The sequence below is a fragment of the Melanotaenia boesemani genome, chromosome 6, assembly GCF_017639745.1.
Source record: "Melanotaenia boesemani isolate fMelBoe1 chromosome 6, fMelBoe1.pri, whole genome shotgun sequence".
In the NCBI taxonomy this organism is placed as follows: domain Eukaryota; kingdom Metazoa; phylum Chordata; class Actinopteri; order Atheriniformes; family Melanotaeniidae; genus Melanotaenia; species Melanotaenia boesemani.
The window spans coordinates 24,366,376-24,385,810 of record NC_055687.1 but is presented as its reverse complement, the minus strand read 5'-3'; the positions used below and the strand labels follow the sequence as shown (position 1 = coordinate 24,385,810).

The 19,435-nt window shown below is 39.9% G+C and overlaps 1 protein-coding gene across 1 annotated transcript in view; it reads right to left on the bottom strand.

The window, feature by feature from the left end:
• The window catches only part of LOC121642211 (transmembrane protein 65-like), a 36,327-nt gene extending 19,156 nt beyond the window's left edge, over window positions 1-17,171 (bottom strand). Inside the window, exons 1-2 of the mRNA XM_041988802.1 lie at window positions 16,895-17,171; window positions 16,285-16,613 (exon numbers count right to left, since the gene is read on the bottom strand). Coding sequence (XP_041844736.1) covers window positions 16,285-16,579 — 295 coding nt within the window. The 5' untranslated portion in view covers window positions 16,580-16,613; window positions 16,895-17,171. The remainder of the gene's footprint in view (window positions 1-16,284; window positions 16,614-16,894) is intronic.
• Window positions 17,172-19,435: the final 2,264 nt, after the last annotated feature.

Sequence of the window (19,435 nt, the reverse complement as noted above, 5' to 3'; positions counted from 1 at the left end):
GTTATAATAACAATTTTAGAGTTATATATCTTAAATAAGTTAATGTCTTTACTGATGAATTATCACTGAAATATCACTTCTTACATATTCTTTCACATAGGTTGGTGAGAATCTGGAGAACAAGGGTTGTAGCCTCTATGTGGGATGGGAGACTGTTGAATAAAGACAATTTAATAAACTGTCAAACTGTGAGTGCCAGTGTAACTGAGCTGTGAGAAACCACAAGGACCTGCTGCTGTAAAACAACAGATAACTAAATGTGCTTTAAGGCTGAGGACACAAGACAGGATCATTCCCTTTGCAAGTTCTGTGAAATTGGATTGACTGCGATAGAAAAGCAAGTCCACATAATGAAGTCTGTTCCATCACGTCCAGGTTCCACTGCAGGGTGAAGCCAGACTGGAGATGTCATTTAATGATGGTGAAGCCTACAGGACTCCCATCAGAGTCAATTGCTGCTACACCCAAGTGACACAGATATGCGTGCACTCCCCACACAGTCTGATACAAGTTAGACTCTGAGGAAAACCATTAGGGCCAAACACTGACTCTGGGAAACGTCCAGCCACAGATGGTGACCAATAACAGGAAAAACACAAAAATTTGTCTTAATAAGGTGTCTGGATAACATGTGTTCCTAGAACAGCTTCAGCATCAGACTTGGTGATATCATTCCTTCATGTGATACTCTGCCTTATTTCCTCCACCCCCCCATTTCCACCTCCCGTCTTCTCCTGAATCAGTATCAGATTACAGTCCACATACAATCTTCAGCTCAAATGCGCGTCCATCTCACGTTTCTCATGCAGTTATTGTCAATAGTTCAAGTCATTTCTTTTTACTGTCTTGACACTAATATCACAAAATAACATAACCCCTCTATCATCAAGGATAATGGCTTATATTTTACAGAAGAATCAGTTGGTCATTAGAATAAACTCCTTTTCAATATTAGTTTTTACAAAACCTATGGAAACACTATGATTTATTAGCCTGTTTCTAACATTTCCCCCTAACATTTGAAAATGATGAAGGCAAGTAAAACAGGAATGCCTTAATGTCTATTTGCCAGGAGAAAAAAAAAATTAATGTGATACAGGATCCCTTCAAGATTCCTCTTTGCCAATCGGCTGTGCTTCATCCAGACATTCATTAGAGCTTAGATATATGGCACAGCAGTGTGTTGATCCCAGAACTCCTCTGGTCATCAGAGTATCGACTGCATGGTCTCGTATCCTGCCGTCTCTGGAGACTTAGATTTCAACAGACAGGAGTAGTGAACACATTTAATGGGTTGTGATGAGACACTGACCAGGAGCGTGATTAAATACCAAAGCAGTCAAGTTTAATTTTTCTCAGTCCTCTGTGCTCCTGCTGTAGGATCATCAGTGCTTGCTGCAGACTGTGTTTACAACAGAAAATAATCTCTGTCACCACTTTGGCAACAGATTTTAACAGATTTTTGCTTGGTTAGCAGAAAAACTGTGATGTACTTACTGAACATTATGAAATAGAAAATCCTTCAGATAATATGTGTCTCAATAAGCTATTACTACAAGAAACACATGACAGAATGTATCTGAGCAGCACAGTGAAGCAACACAAACCTATAATTAAAAATGATTATGCAGCCTGATCTAATATTTCACATCTTCATCTGATCTTTGACGTGCTTTATCTGACAGTCTGCTGAAAGTATAATTCATGTGGTAAAAAAAAAAAAAAACTATATCTGTGAATATCTTGAAATTCAAGAGTTCTCATCTGACAGACTCTAAAAATGATTTTTAAATGAAAATATTTCTGTCATTAGCTGCAACTTACCTTTTATTCCTTCCTCGGTTGCCTGTTTGCTGCAGCACATATCAGGCAACCACTTAATTTATTGGTTGTTTAAAAAGAAAATCCCATACAAAACACAGAGAAAGCCATATTTTCTTATCTTTATTTCACCGTGAAAAACGGCTCATTCCAGTTAAAGTGTGAAGAGTGTTTTGGAAACAAGAGATATGTCTGAAAGAAACAAAATAAACCTCAAAAACAGATGAATAAAAGTCTGTCAACTTATTCTGAGTTTAGTTCTTGCTTCAGCAAAAATGACACATAAGGGTGGTGAGATTTTTCTGCAAATTCAAGTATTTTGTATCATAGAGGCAGAAATGATAAGAGCTGCGAGGGCGGTTTTCATTATGTTACTGTACACAGCAGAACACGTGTTTGGGATGTGTTTGTGTGTGTGACTTCCAGTATTAGTGTGTAAATCTTGGCTTAATATATGTAAATTGAAGAAATCCCCTTGTTTTCATTCGGGAGTTTATTACTATTCTAATTCAAGGCATTCTTATCTGAGACGGTGTACTGCGAGTTCATGAATCTGTGATAGAGTTATGTGGGAGAGTTTAAGGAAGGAGTAATACTGTAGTAAAGGATAAAACCATTAAATAACTACATGTTATTCTCCTGTGTGTGAAAGAACACAGCAGCAAAGCTGGATTTAATTAGTTTTAGTTCCGTCAATATCAACTAACTAGCCAGTACATTCCCATGAGAAAAAAAACGACAAAGCATCATATATGATGCCACTAAGGCCAAATATTATAGTTGCACTTCAGCAATTCAGTGATCTAACTGGCAGATACAGAATTAACTACAGCAGCCTGCCAGTGCAGGTAGCTGTGGGGCACAAACAGATAAAAACACACAGCCACAAATGCCTCAGGATCCTCCTGACAATTGGTAAACCACATGAGATGGGAAAGGGAGTTAGAAGTAGTCTTGTTAACAGCTGTGACAGTGGAGCAGGTATTGTTTTCACATTGGGAGTATGTCTGTGTGTGTGATTCAAGTAAAACCTGACACAAGCATCTGCCAAAGTATTGAAGTCGTTCTTGCAAAAGTCAGTGTCTCTACAACCACAATTTGTCACAACAATGCACACACACCTACACACACATAAAGGCAGATTAATAAGGTGAAAAAAAAAATGCCATCGCTGCTGATCTCACACTGATGCAAGACCGGCAGCTCAGCATGATGCTGGTATTAGACCCAAACCCTGCTAAAGTCGTCTTGGTCACTGAAACTGTCTTCAGTCCTTACACTGAGGAAAGGCACATTTTGTCTCCAGATAAAGCCACTTACACACCACTGGTAGAAGGAGTAATGCAGAGACACAGACACACACACTAGTCTTTTGATATATTTACATATATATATTTACAACAGTCTCTTGTAAGGTGTGTGCAGACTTCTTGACCATTAAACACGTCATATCCTGCAGCAGGATTTTGCTGGCTGTACCGGCATGTTAACATTGTGTGATGGTGGCTCAGACTGATTCCTCTATATCTCCACCTAAAAACAGCGGCAGGTAAACTGACGGGAGCAGTGATGGAGATTTTTGTTAACTTCTTCATTCCATTTTCCTGTATGGCAGAAAAACATCAGTCGTTGCTATGGCACTGATATATACTGTAAAATTCAATCCTTCGTTTTTGTTAATTTGTCAGTTCTGGACTGTATCTAAAGATGTGGAGACCTACAGTATTTCAGGAGTATTGCAATTATCTTCTATCCCCAGGATTGCTTAGTTTGGCCTTACATTTGTGGAGCAGTTAATGACTGAATTTTATGGTAGATGGACTTGTACTTATATAGCGCTTTTCCAGTCAGAATGACCACTCAAAGCACTTGACACTACTTATCACATTCACCCATTCACACACACATTCACACCCCGATAGGCACATCGGGAGGCAACATGGGGTTAAGTGTCTTGCCCAAGGACACTTCGGCATGTAGTCAGTGGAAGCCTGGAATCGATCCGCCTACCTTCCGGTCGAAAGATGACTGCTCTTCCTCTTGAGCTACACATGATAGTTTTAATGTGAAAAATCAGCGTAGAGATGAAGGGTGAGCTGTACAGTGTTTAGGTTAATCTTAACGATGACAATTACTCATGATTTACAGTTGTTTTTAGCACCAGTCCACTAATATGACTGCAGCCATGTGAAGCCATGTAAAGTCTGCAAACTTTATCAGAGTATTGTTTTTTTACTTTAAACTGTACGGATGTCTATTAAAAAATATAATCACGAAAAACTAAAGCATTCTGTGATTATTTAAAAAGGTTTTTCAATGTCATTTTCAGGTACATGAAACTTTTTACAGTTTTTCTCTATTGCCAAAACACAAAACCCAGTACTCTAAACCAAATGACCAGTTGCCTAAACACATTTAGTAAAACTCCCCCCCTTTTGCCACAACCACAAACACAATTCACCTGTAGACACTGTTCACAAAACCCATCCCCTTTTTCTCAAAACTCAAAACAAAAATTGCCGTGCTAAAACACATTTTGCATATAACTCTGCTCCAATATGCATTGTGAAGCTCATGTGATGCAAAATGCTACCCACAATCAGCAAAACTTGAACACAATGAACATACCTGGTGCCAATCAGTAAACACAACGACTCATAATTGAAAACACCTATTGCAAATGATGTGACCACACCTATATAAGTCAGTGCAGTTTGCTGAAAGTTCAAAAACAAAAATGGATGATGAAGACAGAAGAAGAGGAGTTTGTGTCAGAGGAGGGAGAGGAGTTTGTGTCAGAGGAGGGAGAGGAGTTTGTGTCAGAGGAGGCAGAGGAGCGGGCCGAGGAGGGAGAGGAGCAGGCCGAGGAGGGAGAGGAGCAGGTCAAGGAGGGAGAGGAGCGGGCCGAGGAGTGGGCCAAAGAGGGCGAGAAGCAGTCCAAAGAGGAGCAGGCCAAGGAGCGAGAGGAGAAGGAGGGCAAGCAAGACAACGCATTTTCATTACAGATGAAATGAGAGCAACAGTCATTGACCACGTCATTGTCCACGGCATGACAATGACCGAAGCGGGACAACGAGTCCAACCAAACCTCAGCAGATTCTCAGTGGGCACCATTATTCGGGCCTTCAGAGAACACAACAGGTACTGTATGTAGTAGTTTTTTAGTCACTACACTAGATATTCACAGTATACTGTAGTATAGTGGAGTGCACCTACATACAGACAAGTGCAATCATGGTTACAGTAAAAGTGTGTACTGCAAGGACCATTTCTGACCAAATGACTATGTTTGTTTCTCTAGAGTTGAAAGATTGCCATTTGCAGGTGGGAGGGCTTCCAGATTCACACCAGCCCAAGAGGTCCTCATTGTGGATATGGTTCGGGAGAACAATGTGATCAGACTACGGGAGATACGGGAGAGGATCATTGGTGACAATTTGAACTTTCCGACCATTGACAATGTCAGCCTGACAACCATAGACAGAGTCCTCAAGCGCCAGAGAGTAAGAATGAAGCAGGCCTATAGGGTACCCTTTGAGCGCAACTCTGGAAGAATAAAACACCTCCGTCACCAGTATGTGCAAGTAAGTACAGTACAATCCATGGCCTACAGTACTTTACATACAATACTATACTGTCGTACTGTAATGTGCTCTATTGACTGTCTTTCTGAACACCTGAAAACGCTATTTGTTTCCACAGAGGATGTTCCAGTTGGAGTCCATGGCCAGACCCCATGAATTTATATTTGTGGATGAGGCTGGCTTCAACCTCACAAAAAGGAGGAGGAGAGGCCGTAACATCATAGGACAGAGAGCTATCGTTGATGTGCCCGGCCAACGTGGAGGAAACATCACTCTCTGCGCTGCCATGAGTTCTAGAGGGCTTCTCCACCGGCATGCTGAACTTGGTGCCTACAACACTGAGCGTCTCCTCACCTTCCTAGGAGAGCTCAGAGATGTTTTGCATGACAATGACCACCTGAATGCTCGGCCAGCAGATCACCACGACCAGCAGATTCCTGGGCCAGCTGATCTTCCCATATACGTCATCCTCTGGGACAATGTTAGCTTCCATCGCAGCATCCAGGTCAGAGTGGTTTAACATCAATCAGCAATTCATTAATGTGTGTCTGCCACCCTACTCTCCGTTCCTAAACCCAATAGAGGAGTTCTTCTCAGCATGGTGGTGGAAGGTCTATGACCGCCAACCTTACACTAGAGAGAACCTTCTCAGGGCTATGGACCTGGCCTGTGATGATGTGGCTGTGGAGGCGTTCCAAGGCTGGGTGCGGCATGCCAGGGCATTCTTCCCACGTTGTTTGGCTATGGACAATATTGCCTGTGACGTTGATGAGGTCCTGTGGCCCGACCCAGCCCGACGACGTGATGCCTCTCCATGATTTCGGTGTCAGCATACAACATACTGTGTCAATTTTCAACGTACTGTAATAAAAGAAATCGCACCCTGAACATTGTGTTCTCAATTGTTACTGTACAGTATCTATTGTGTGTAATGGATCCTCCATGGAGTTTAGTACTCATTTTTGCATTGAGTTGTGATATTACTGCATTTTCTGCATTATGTAACTATTCCCATGAAATGCACAAATCTATAGAAAATGCCCAAAACATATTTGAGAATAAATAAGGGTTGCTCAAATGCATCCTGGCAGTTGTGAAACTGTAAAAAGAACAGTCTCACACTGTGAAAATTGTGCTTTCAATTTTTTTGGTAATGTGGTTAATGATGCTCAGTAGTGTTTACATTTTTGCAGGCCTTGAGTGGTATTTTGGTGTCAGAGTTTGCTTTTGAGCATATGAGCAACTGTTTTGGTGTGATGGGTTTGCTTTTGAGCATATGAGCAACTGTTTTGGTGTGATGGGTTGGTTTTGAGCATATGAGCAACTGTTTTGGTGTGATGGGTTGGTTTTGAAAAGAAACTGAGGTTTAGTGTACGTAGCTTTAGAAAAGTGTTTTGTGTTTAGAGTTTTGTGAAAAGTGAGGGCAGTATCGTGAAATGTGTTTAAGCAATAGAGAAAAACTGTAAAACGGGGACAAAAATGCTGAAATCTAGGATGAATTAACCATAAATACAGCTCACAGCTTTGATAAAAAACTTTAAAAAAAACTACTTCTCCTCCATGGCTACAGTCCACTTTAGCCCCATTCAGCTCATTATTTTAATTGTGTGGCTCTGAAAACTGACTTTTTGACCAACACCAGAAAAGCCATTAAAGTGTGATGTTCAGAATTGGTTTCTAATTGAATTGAAGTGAAAATAAAAAGTAGGGAAGTCAGTTTCCACTAAGGTGAGCATTTTGGCACCAACTCAAGGTAAACCTAGAATGAATGCAAAGCACTAAATACTGGTCTGGAGTGACACAGTATCCTTAATATCTCCGCTATAAGTGCTGACTTGAATGTTGTGGGGCTGTGGAGAGTCAGCAGCCATGGGAAGAAGTAAATAAGGTCACCCACAGAGGCCTCAAAACAAGGACAGGACAAGGTGGTACAGTGGTTTGTTGCAACCATTCTCGTATGAGGACTAAAGGAAGTGACAAAGAAGAAAGAAAAGTCAATGACAAATGTAAAAATAAAAACAGATTAAAAACTGCTTAGAGAAGAGAGTATAATGATAGAAGTATAGAATAGAAAATACCTTAAGATTAAATGGGCAGGCTCAGATAAACAAATATCACCTTTAACATCGAGCACTTCCTGCTGTGCATCTCATTAATACCCAAGATACAGCAGCTGCTTCCACCTGCCTCAAATTCATAACAAAGAAGGACCAATATTTTAACTGGTGCCAGACAGCAAGCTGAAAAACAATTTCATATGGGACGGTTTTATAAGGCTTTTACTGATAATGTAAAGCAATGCAGTTTTTGTTGTCAGAGCACAAACGGTAAAATAGCATGGCTAATGAGGAGACAGGTGCAAACAGGTCTGTTTGTGATATCGCCCAGCATTACCTCAAAGGTAAAGAGCCATATTGTCCATCCATCCATATTTTATAAAATTACAGATAACATTAGATAAAACCTCCTTTTTCTTGATATCTTCTGTAGTTCCGGTTCACTCAGTAAGTGTCAGTCACATTTGCAACTCCAGCCATGTTGGCACCATAAGCAGCTCCTCAGTCAATGTCTTGTTTTCTCTTATAACTTTAAAAAACAACAACAAAAAAATAAATAAATAAATACCTTGATTTTAACCATCGAGCCAGATTGGGTTCTCCACCAATTCATGGGTCTAAATGGGCATTAGGATCTTGGCAACAGCATTCTGTAAACAGCTGGAAAAATCTCCAGTGAGATTCTGGAAACTGAAGAGCCTGCTGAAGAAAAGTTCAGCTAATTGGTCATGTGTAATTACTGAAATTACCTAGACAAAAAGCAAAACAAAAAGCTTATCACTATCATTTTTCAGCATGTAAACCAGATGGTAGTTTATTAATCACAAGCCAACATGTTTAGCACCAGCTGCAGTTCTGTAAAAGGAACCACTTTTTTCCACTGGTTTGTCAAGACTGATTTGTTAACATCTGAAACAATTATTGGCAGCAAAGTGCACTCAATAAATGAGCACAGTATGTTATTACACTAGCTGCATGATGAGTGTTTTTTTTTTTTGTTAATTTACCATAAACTGTCAGACTTGCAGCATCTGAAGGGAATCTAACAGAACTGACTGGCATGTGAGTAACCCAAGTAATTTAGCGAGAATGGCAGTTGTTTGTCTGAGAGTCAAATATCAGCATGACGGCAGCATCTTGGCAGTGATGTGCAAATGTGGAGCAGTGCTGATGCCTCTACTCTTTTCCATATTTAGGGAGCAATGTGTGATTTTGTGTGTCAGTTTATACTGCCTTTCTGTAGGAGCCTGTCTGAGTGAATTAGCATGACAATAACACTGTGTGAGCCAAGGCGGTTTAAAACATGAAAAGGTTATTTCAGGAAAGAAGGCTATAATATGAATTGGGGTGAAAGCCCACGGCTTTTCCATTCACCCCAAAAGGTGAAATAGTTGGGTTAGTCACGTTAAAGAGAATGGGCATATTGGTGTGTGAGTGTGTGTGTGAATGGGTGAATGTGGCATATAGTGTAAAGTGCTTTGACTTGTCAAGCTGAAAAGAAAAAGTGCTATATAAATACTACAATTTGTTATGTGAATTAGTTCAGTGTCTTTAAAAAAACGACACAAAATCCTGGAGTTTCTTTCTCTTTCTCATTGAATTAGCAGGTCCAGGTAGGCTACTAAAAGTGCCATGCTTCACAAAAGACTCACTACTTCGTCCTTCGTCTTTGACCGAACCAAGCCCTGAGTAGTTTATCTCCTATTGCCAGGATACCAAGACTATCCAACTTGATAGCTGGAAATATTATTTTGAAAATTAAACTGACTCATTCAAAGAGTGTAGGGTGGTATGTGTGGTAATTACCAAACAATATTGTGTTGCATAACCATAGATAAAATGGATCAGAAATCTAATTATATACTGATTTGCATTTAATGAGATATCTTTTCTGATATCATAAAATGAAAAATTAGAGTTAATTAAAATTCAGCTAAAGTATTATATGGACAGATCTAGTTTAAAGCTTTAATTATCGGATGCAAACAAACGCAACAAGAGATATTTACTTGCAACAGAAAAACTAATCAGCTGATCACTAACAACCGTCGTGATTCATGGAACAAGAGGAGATGGAGAGGAGGAGCTGAGCTGCAAAGACACAAAGAGGACGGGAGAGCCACAAGAGCAGCCACGTTTGTACAAAACACAGTTTTTTTTTTTTAAAGTGCAGGTATGGAGCCCTCTCAACGTGAAAAGTGTGGGTATTAAAATATCCTTATCCTCCCCTGGGCTACGCCCATGTGTTGTTCCATCAGATTATTTATATATTTATATATGTATATATATATATATATATATATATATATATATATATATATATATATATATATATATAAGGCTCCAAGTGCAAAGTGCTAAGTTCGTTACATAATAAAGTGGATTGATAAACTGCACAATGCTCACATACATGCCCATATTGCACATGGGGTCACAAGCCTGTTCTTTTCTGTTTTCAACAGCTTGAAATAAACACATTGTTACAAACATAAAGTTCCCCCCCAAACCTTAAACCTTTCAACGACTGAATGCAGAGATGGGTACTCGAGTCGCAGTAAAATAGCATTTCAAGGGACTTGAGACTCGATTTGAGACTTGTGAACTATCTTATTTTTTTCATGATCTTCTCTCTGTCCGATCTCCGTTCTGTTATGATTTCCCCAGACTTAACACTGACATAATGTCACACAGGCAATGTGCGATCAACCAAAACATTGACAGCACCGGTGAACGCAGCGCCAAAACCTTAATAAAAAGGGACCAGTACAAGAGCAGCAAACTGGAACGTTAGTGGTATAAAAATCCAGGACTCTGGATCCACCACATCCACCTTAACCCATAAAGACCCGACCCACAAAAAAATGGTAAAAAATCTACCATTTATTGCCATGTGATAGTTTAAAAATATTATAATGTGGTTTTCTGATTCAGGGGAATCTATTAGGGGACAGAAGACAAGTATCAGATTGTGTTCAACAGGATTTTAAGCAAAGTTTTACCATAAATTGAAGCAAAATGTCTCAGAAACTGTATGTGACAAATATGTCACGTCGGGATCTTATGGGTTAAGAGACACTTAGAGAAATTTGTCACTGTAATACGAAGCTAATGTTAGCATCTATGTTTGCAATGAGCTTGGAGCAACAGCAGCATAAATGTTAGTTTGTCACTACCTTTGTATGAAAATCATGTTAACTCTATCAGATTGGCTCCACTGGATGTGTTCAGAAGAAGAATAAGACATTTGCTGAACAGTTTCCATTAACTGTAACTTTGCCATGATCACGTTCAACTGGAATCAGACCAGATCAGACCCACTGTCAACAATGTGGTTTTACTGGGTCTGTTCATTAGAAAAGTAGCTGTTGCTGATTAAGGAATGTAATAAATATTTATTAGGTCTACAAGTACTGGATCTAAATTTAAAATACTGAGTTTTTTTATTCTATTTCAAAAAGTAAAAAAAAAAAATCTGTACTTATCCCGCAGAGTTATTTCAAGCTCTTTAAGAAAATATGAACATTTTTCTGATGCACTAGTGCAGGAATCACTAACTGTGGACCTGTTAAGGCACAGTCCTGTAGATTTTATATGTTTACCTGCTGCAATACACTTGAGTCAAATTATTAATGAGTCATTAAGAGGCTTGTGCAGAAACTGACAAGCTGTTATTTGGATCGTGTGTTGCAGCAGGACAACGTCTAAAACCTGCAGGACAATGTTGCAGCATTTTGACCCTCCTCTCTACATTCAGGAAAACAATGCTTTGAACTGCAGTTTAAGTATTTTGAATTTCTCAGTGGGTCCAGATGGATTTTGGTTCACATTAAAAACGCACGACTAAGTTATGTTAAGAACATATTTACTAATCTGAATAAATTTCAATGTTCATCTACTGGCTTTCTAAATTCGGTAATGCAAAGAGTAAATATTTCACATACATCAAACATTTAATAAAACTAACTGAAAGTGAGTTTATTTATTTTATTTTAAAGCTAAATATGTAAGGGATAATTACCTGATAATGAAATGTACCATGTGCATGCAATATGTAATTTAAAAGCAGTATCCAGCAGAGAAAGATTAGTAAATCGGCCCTCCACCACCATCCACTACAGTGCATTCCATTAACCTGCTCCCTTGGACTTAGACATCTTAGCAAGCTTTAGTCACGGGCAGACATTCAGAACCCTTTCCCTTCAGCTCCTCTATATATGAATGAGGGAAAATAAGGGTTTGGCTTCAGGTGTCCTGTAGCCTGATGGTGGAATGGTGGTGGATGCTGATAAGTCTGTCAAAAAACATCAATCTCTAGGCCAGCAAAGCAGTCACTGAAAGACAACTAACCCAGCAATTACTGATTCAGCATGTCTGCAGCCTGCATGGAACAGGTAAGAGAATCCCTCTGGGTTTTTATAGCATGAAGGTGAAGATAAACAGGTGAGAGCAGAAGAGAGGCACCAGCTAGAGTTATTCTCACATTTTCAATTGTGCTCTTTGCTGTACTTTCAAGCTTCCACTAATGCAAGCTTTAATAAAAGCTTGTATTTCCAGGTAGTCAGACATAGCAAAAATCACCGGGCATGAAACATGCCAGAACTCAAAGCCTGCTTGCCATTTAGACTTGGTAAATGATAAAACAGATCTAAAGTCAAGGTATTATAGTTTCAGTAGTTTAAGATAAGTGCGATACTTTGCTGTTGCCTGATTGATAATGAGATATGAAACCCACCACAAAAAAGCTCATGTGGGACTAAGAATGATTTGCACAACATTAATCTTGCTGAATGTTTGTGGATCGCAGGGGAAGCCTTATGGCATGTGCTCAGGATGCAATCAGCCACATTCGACAGGAAAATAATGATGGTCTATTAGGATCAGTGAGCGTACAAATGCCTTGAGAATGTTAGGTTGGCAAGCCTGGGAAATTCCTAATTTAAATTCTGATACAGACAGCTACAAATATTATGTAATAGAATGAGGCTGACAGCAAGGAGAGCAGAGGGAAGACAGTTCAAATCAGATGATAGGCAATCTGAATTTCTGTAAATGAGGTAGTCCCTGGAAATCAAGGACAGATAAACAGAGAAATAACTCTATGTAAATCAACATGTCAATAAATACCAACATGTAATAAATACAGATGTAGTGCATGTTGGTATATAGTCACCAAAACTACAAACACTAAGCCTTTGTAAATTATTGATTATTACAACAGAATATAGATCTTTAGGAAAAGAACTAGTAGATTTGCCATTATAACTACTGAAAACAGCAGCAACATAACTGGACTTTTTACTATATGTGTACTAGGATATGGAGGATATGGCTTCTATTACACAATCAACTACCTTTGCTGTTTCTTTGCTGGCACTTACGGAGACTAAATTATGATACCTGCAAACAGAAAAGGATGGATGCTCCTGTGTGAGGACTGGAAAGTCCTTTCATCACTGTCACTGCATTGTACACAACGCAAATGTCAAGTCATGAAATGAGTGATGTCAGGTAAGGCAAACTGACCCATGTGAATGTATAAATGCTTAAAGCAGAAGGAAAAAGCAAAGATTTTCCATGACTAATATACAGAAAAAGAAAGCTGGTAAAAGATTTGCATAGTGTTTTTCAAGATTTTTTTCTCTTATCTTGTTCACAGTAAAAAAAAAAAGAACAGATAACAGGGAATACAAGCACTGTGGCAAAAAGAAAGGCACATCTATTGTGGAGAAATATTTTAGTTTCAGAAATGATAACATTAAACACTGTTTAATCCACAGTGTTTAGCAGATGGAGCCACACCATGAGGCAGTGTTACAAACTGTTATCTATCATTGTTATCAATATATTCAAATATCACATTACTGATCTGTGCCTGAGCTCCCTGAAGAGTATGATGTTATGATGAAGTGTTAAGATGAGTAAATATGTGTTTTAAACTGCATAATTTTCAATCACCTTAGAGGAGAAGTCACAGTGCTCACCTGCTTTTGTGTTTGGCGGTTTAAACTAGTCATGAAGACTGTGTACCACTGAAATCTTAATTTGCAGATGCATTGTGTTGTTTCAAATCACAAGAAAAATCAAAAACTGCAATGTGTTCTTCCAGTATTGTGCAGCTCCTTTGGTAAAGTAAAAAGTTTAGAGTAAAACTGCAGTGTGTCTCACATCAAAGTCTAAAGTTTTTCCATTTTGTTACCTTTTTCTTTTCCCTCCTGTGCCCTGTGGTCCCTGCCTGTCCTTCAGGGTTTGCATGTGTGTGTCTGTGGGGGCTTCCTTTGTGAGACCTGCTCATCATCAACTCATGCATTACAAGCCTTGGCCTCCTCTCCGGTCTTTGTCACATTATTCTAAAACACAGAGCTGGCAAGATGTTGCTTAGTAATGGGCGATTATCTCACCTGCAGACACACATACCAACACACTATCCCTCATCCTTCAAAGTGTCATTCTTCTCATACTCTTGTCACTGGCTTACTCACTCTACCCGTCTCCAGACTCCAAAGATCTCCAGCCCCACAAATTCTCCTTCTTCAGGGACTAGTTAATCCATGAAACTTCTTAAACCATTCCCCAAGTCAGTCTGCTGCACTTGGTTCCACTTTTTAGCTGCTTATTAAGAAAAACAGCTTTATGTTGGGAAGTGCACTGAAAGCAAATACATCTTGCATTGTAAACAATTAAACAACAGATTAAAATGTTAATATAAATGTAAGCCGAGGCTGTGATCTATGCATGCCGTTGCTACTTGTTATTCTAAGCTTCACCCACTGTACAGTGATCCAAACTATTAATAGTAGTGGATACATGTATGTTCAACATTCAGCACTGTGTTGCTACATGCTCTAAACGAGTCTCATGAAGAAGAAGAATTCAATTAGCAAAAAGAAAGAACAAGACTTGATGGAAAGAAGGACATTAAATAAACGTATGGATTTCTAAATGCAATTGATGGACAGGTACAGAATATTTTACTGAAGCTATCCTGTAGAGTAACTCTAAGAAGCAAATCATTTGCCCATCATGTGAGATAAAAGTAAACAAAGGTCCACTGAAAACATCTCCTCAGTGCTTCAGGAACAAAGTGACACAACTTTATTTATATTCTCAATCCTTATTCTAACAGCAGCTGATTCGAAGTTTCTTATCTTGTATAAAGATGCCGCGTTAATTTAAATACAATATTCAACAACTTGACAGTAATGAAACACAAAACCATCAAAAAATAAATTATGTGCATTTATCTTAAATTAAACAGTCTGAGAGGAATATAAAGGATGACAGAAGGTCGGTGCAGCTCAGGCTCGTGGTGTAAAACCTCCTTCTCATCACTCATGCTGTTCCTTGTTGCTTTGCTCTGTTCTCCTCTACACTGATCGACTTCCTTCTCTCCTCATGAGGGCGATCCTCTGTGCCTTACTTCTATTCTCTCGTGATTAAATTATTTCACAGAATCAGAGTATTGCCTCCGCCCTCACAAACCAAGCAACCTGTAACCTTGTTTCCACCATAACCCACTGGGTTAAATGTACTGCACACCAGTGATTTCAAATCTAAAATAGTTCAAATGGTCCAAGTGAAATGATGAGATTTTTTAAAAAATGACAAAAGACCTAAGAAGACTGGAAAATCATTCCTTGTATAACACAAAAATTAAATAAAAAACAACCACTGGATAATCAGTTTTGTGAATTGAATTTGTTTAGCTTTTTACTCACCTTTCTTTGGGTGACTAAAGCTTATTATATAATCATGTTATTTGTTACAGAGTTCACCACTTGGACAAGACTCACCCACAAGTAGTTTGAACTTTCCAATAAACCAGACCCGTAATTCACTGGACTGTGAAAAACTTATCAAAGCAGAGGAAAAGAAGCCTGTATCCTCAGAGATAGAGCCAGATACTAATTTAGTGTCCTGCTGGTCCAAGAGATAGACACTGCACCCATCCATCATCTATGCCCACTTTATCCTGCAGAGAGGGGCTGGGGTGCTGCTGCCAAACCAAGCTGACACTTGGAAAGAGGTGGGGTACATCAGGCTGTCAGTCCATTACAGGGCTAACACACAAGCACATGTAACCTAGCATACATGTCTGTGGGAGGAAACTATACACAGTAAGAACCACTGTACCATCATGCTGCTATAAAGTACATACAAACTACAGGCATATGAACAGAGCAAAGAAAGATGGATATATGTAAAGTTGAGCCATCCTCATATTTAATAAAGAAATACTCCAAAGTTCCTCGTTCAGATAGAAGACTTTAAAGGGTAACAGGATTGTTTAGTTCCATATCCATTCAGCTGAGACATCAGGCTCAGGTTCAGGGCAGCACTTGGGGGTTTTGCATTTCTTATAATGGATTTACAACATAATTTTCTAAAGACTTCTAACCTGATTTTTCCAACTGGCTGATGTCTGCCTGCCCCCAATTATGCTTCAAATGATTAAAATTAAAACATTGGTTCTATATCATTTCTAATATTACACAAAGCCTCAGATTACTTCACCCTATGGCAGCATGTTCTTCATGCTTGGACACTACAACTGCCCCTCCTGTCAATGCTGACATGTGCCTTTTTTTAAAACCCCAGAGCTACTTGTGATCATGTTAGCATTCAGTGATACCGTGGTAAACAATGGCATGTACAGTTTCAACTGTTTGATGCTTCCACCACAGATCTGGTGGTTTTCTATTGAGCATATATCTATTACAGTACATAATCACACGAAAAGGAACACCGTATGGCTGAACTGCAGTATATTCCAGGTGCAGACAGTATCCTGGTGCAAACTCTCACCAGGGTAAAACACCGCCTACCTTGAGCGATGGCTATGGACTCGAACTTGTGAAGCTCCCGCAGCAGACAGGTGCGCTCAGAGGGATGGAGGCTATAAATAAACTCCTTGGCTCCCCGGGGTGAGTTGAGGGGCTCCACGGGCTCCTTCAGGGGGTGTGTGCCCAGGTAACACCGCTGCACCAGCATGGAGAACAGTGGCTTCGAGGCAAATGCTACAGCGGGTGTTTGGTGGTTTCTGAGTCCGGCTCTGGCCAGCCCACTCCCGGCTGTCAGGGAGAGGGCAGGCCGCAAGACTCTTTGCAGGCAGGGCAGCATCTCAGGGATGGGAGTAGAGCAAAACACCGTGAACCTGATGGAGAACAGCGATAGACAAGAGGCTAGGTTATCACCACTGTGAGGCTGCACTCACCTAAACCGCATGACATCTCGCTTTAATTCATTATTTAATGATCATCTGAATTAATCGCCGCACAAAGGTCGCGTGCACACACATCCTCCATCCGAGAGCAAAACACGAGTCTAACAATATGAACAATAATTACGTACATTTAACTTCGCGGTCTTTTTTGGGATGCAGAAAAACATTAAAAACGTGTCCAAAATCAAACTAACTTCACTTATAGGACGCACCTCAGTCGATGCTCCGCTGTCCCGTCCGACGAGCTCCACCTGAAGCCTCGAGAATGCGGCAGCTGCTCCGGCGCATACGCCTCTGCTCACGCGCTCGGACAGTTTACAAATAGCCGCGCGGAAACCTTAAACATTTAACTTGTTCGTGTGATTTTGTAGAAAGAAAATCACATTTTTCCGAAGGAAGTCGGCTTTGGTGTAACCTCTAGCTGACAGGATGGTGAGAAGAGGGTGGGAGGGCTCTTTAGCGGACAGTTCCCCCGAAATATTTTCCAATGGCAGCGCTGGTTCCCTCCGTGCGTAGCTCTGACGGCACCGTCAGACGTACGCACATCATATGGACAGTTGTGTTAGTGCCGTACCACGTCTGACCATGACGACAATATAAATATACAATATAACTATACCAGTTTGACCCTTTATACTCAAGCTGTCTAGTCATTAAATAGTTATCAAATGTATTTTCTTCTCATATTGTTTATTTGCGTTTAAATTTGTAAAGCATTTCTACAAGTAAGCGCAGTAACACACAGGAAGTATACATACCCTATTCATTTTCAGCGTGTCAGCTGGGTGTGTGCCCACTCATCCCAATGCTATTGTGCACGTGTGGCATTTGCATCATTGAACCAGATGCAAGTCCACACCCAAAGGAAACAAGACACCTTGTGGAAGTTATTTGTTTTGAGAACGAAGCCGGTTCCTAAAAAAAAGAGAGAGAGAAAAGACTGGTGTTTTTTCAACTTATAGACTGTTTGTGAGAGACTGGTTGTTTAATTGATTAGAGGAGTGTTTTCAGGTCTTTCAGGATGGCATGGACAGGAGTAAAGCTTTACCAAATGGATGGTATAAATCAAGGATGGGCATGATGCTTTGTCAACAGCGACCCCTGGTGGCTACAATCAAACATTGGGCTTTATTTACCTTCTGGCAATGAATGCTTTATTCATAGAAAATCAACATCCCATTTCAACTTTGTAAAAAATACGATTACCTAAATCTTATCCGTAAATGAGTTTAGGACCCCCAAATGCAGATTGATGAGTGAAAGGAAATCAGACAGCATCCAGCTCGGCTAAAGCAATCCTTCATTGACTGAAAGAACATGAATTTCAGTGAGCAAGTATTTTGAGTCTTGAAGATATAGTTGGACATTTATGGACGTGTGGCCTAAACTGCTGTGCTGAGGACTGAGAGGGAGAGAGCAGAACTGAGAGAGAAGGACAGCAGGCTGATATCATATTTTGGCTAGAAATTTATCACCAAAACGAGGAGGTCATTTTCTCCTGGAGTTGGCTCATGTTGGAACTGTCTGAGTTTTTTTCCTCTGACGTGATTCAACTGACAATAACAACTGAGACCTTACCAAGCTTGCTGAACTAACCACCATGCCCAGGATCCACCAGCAACCACCACGCCCAGGATCTAGCAGCAGCCACCAGGCCCAGGATGCATCAGCTACCACCAGGCCCAGGATCCAGTGTTAGCTACTGGTTTTCATTTTTCACCAGAATCTGCCAGCTACCTTCAGGGCCAAGATCTACTAGCTGCCTCCAGGCCCAGGATCTACCATGCCCAGACTCTGTGCCAGCAAACAACTAGTTTCAAGGTAGACTTTTAGTTTCTATGCGGCATTCCATGTTGTATGTATATTAAATTGGTAGAATGGGGCCTAAGAAACAAAGCACAATCACTGAAGAAGAAATAGAGGCCATTAAAAAGTCTCTAAATTTTTTTTTTAGATATATCAGTTTACCGACCATACGATATTGAAAACAATATAGACCCCGACAATAATTTTTTTTATTGATTTACAGAATGATTGTGAATACTATGCAGAAGAATTATTTAACAAAAAAAATGGAAACTGAGGGAATGTTATCAATCATACATTTTAATAGTAGAAGCTTGACTTCTAATAATCCAAAAATAGAACAGTGTTTAAGTCAGTTAAAAGCCATTTCTGAGACCTGGCTACACCGGGAGCAAACATCTGCTGACCTGGATGGATATGAGATGTTTTCTACACACAGAAAACACAAAAAGAGAGGTGGAGTTGCTTTATATATTGATAAAATGTACAAAAGTAAAAAATATTGAGAACTTGTCATTAGCGATTGATAACCTCATGGAATGTGTCACAGTTAAAATAGAGAAAGAAACTCTAAAGATCTAATGATAAGCCGTGTATTAGTGATGCGCGGTCCGCCTCCTAACCCGCGGGTCCCGCGGGTTACCCGCGGGTCGGGTTGGGGCGGGTCAAAGAATTTTCGCTTCACTGCGGGGCGGGTTGGTGTGGTTTACTATTCTGAAATATCTAGTTCTATCTATTAATTTTATTTTTTGTCAAACTGAAAATAAAGACCTTAATCAGTGTCTACATTTTGTTACTATAATATGTAAGACAAAATATTTATCAGTTATTTAAACACAGGTCACGTTTTATAACGTAATGTCCACGTAGGCGCGTAGTAGGCTACGCAGGCTACGTGCAGAAAGCGCCAAGCAGACAAGCAACAAAAGATGGAAGAAGTGTTGAAT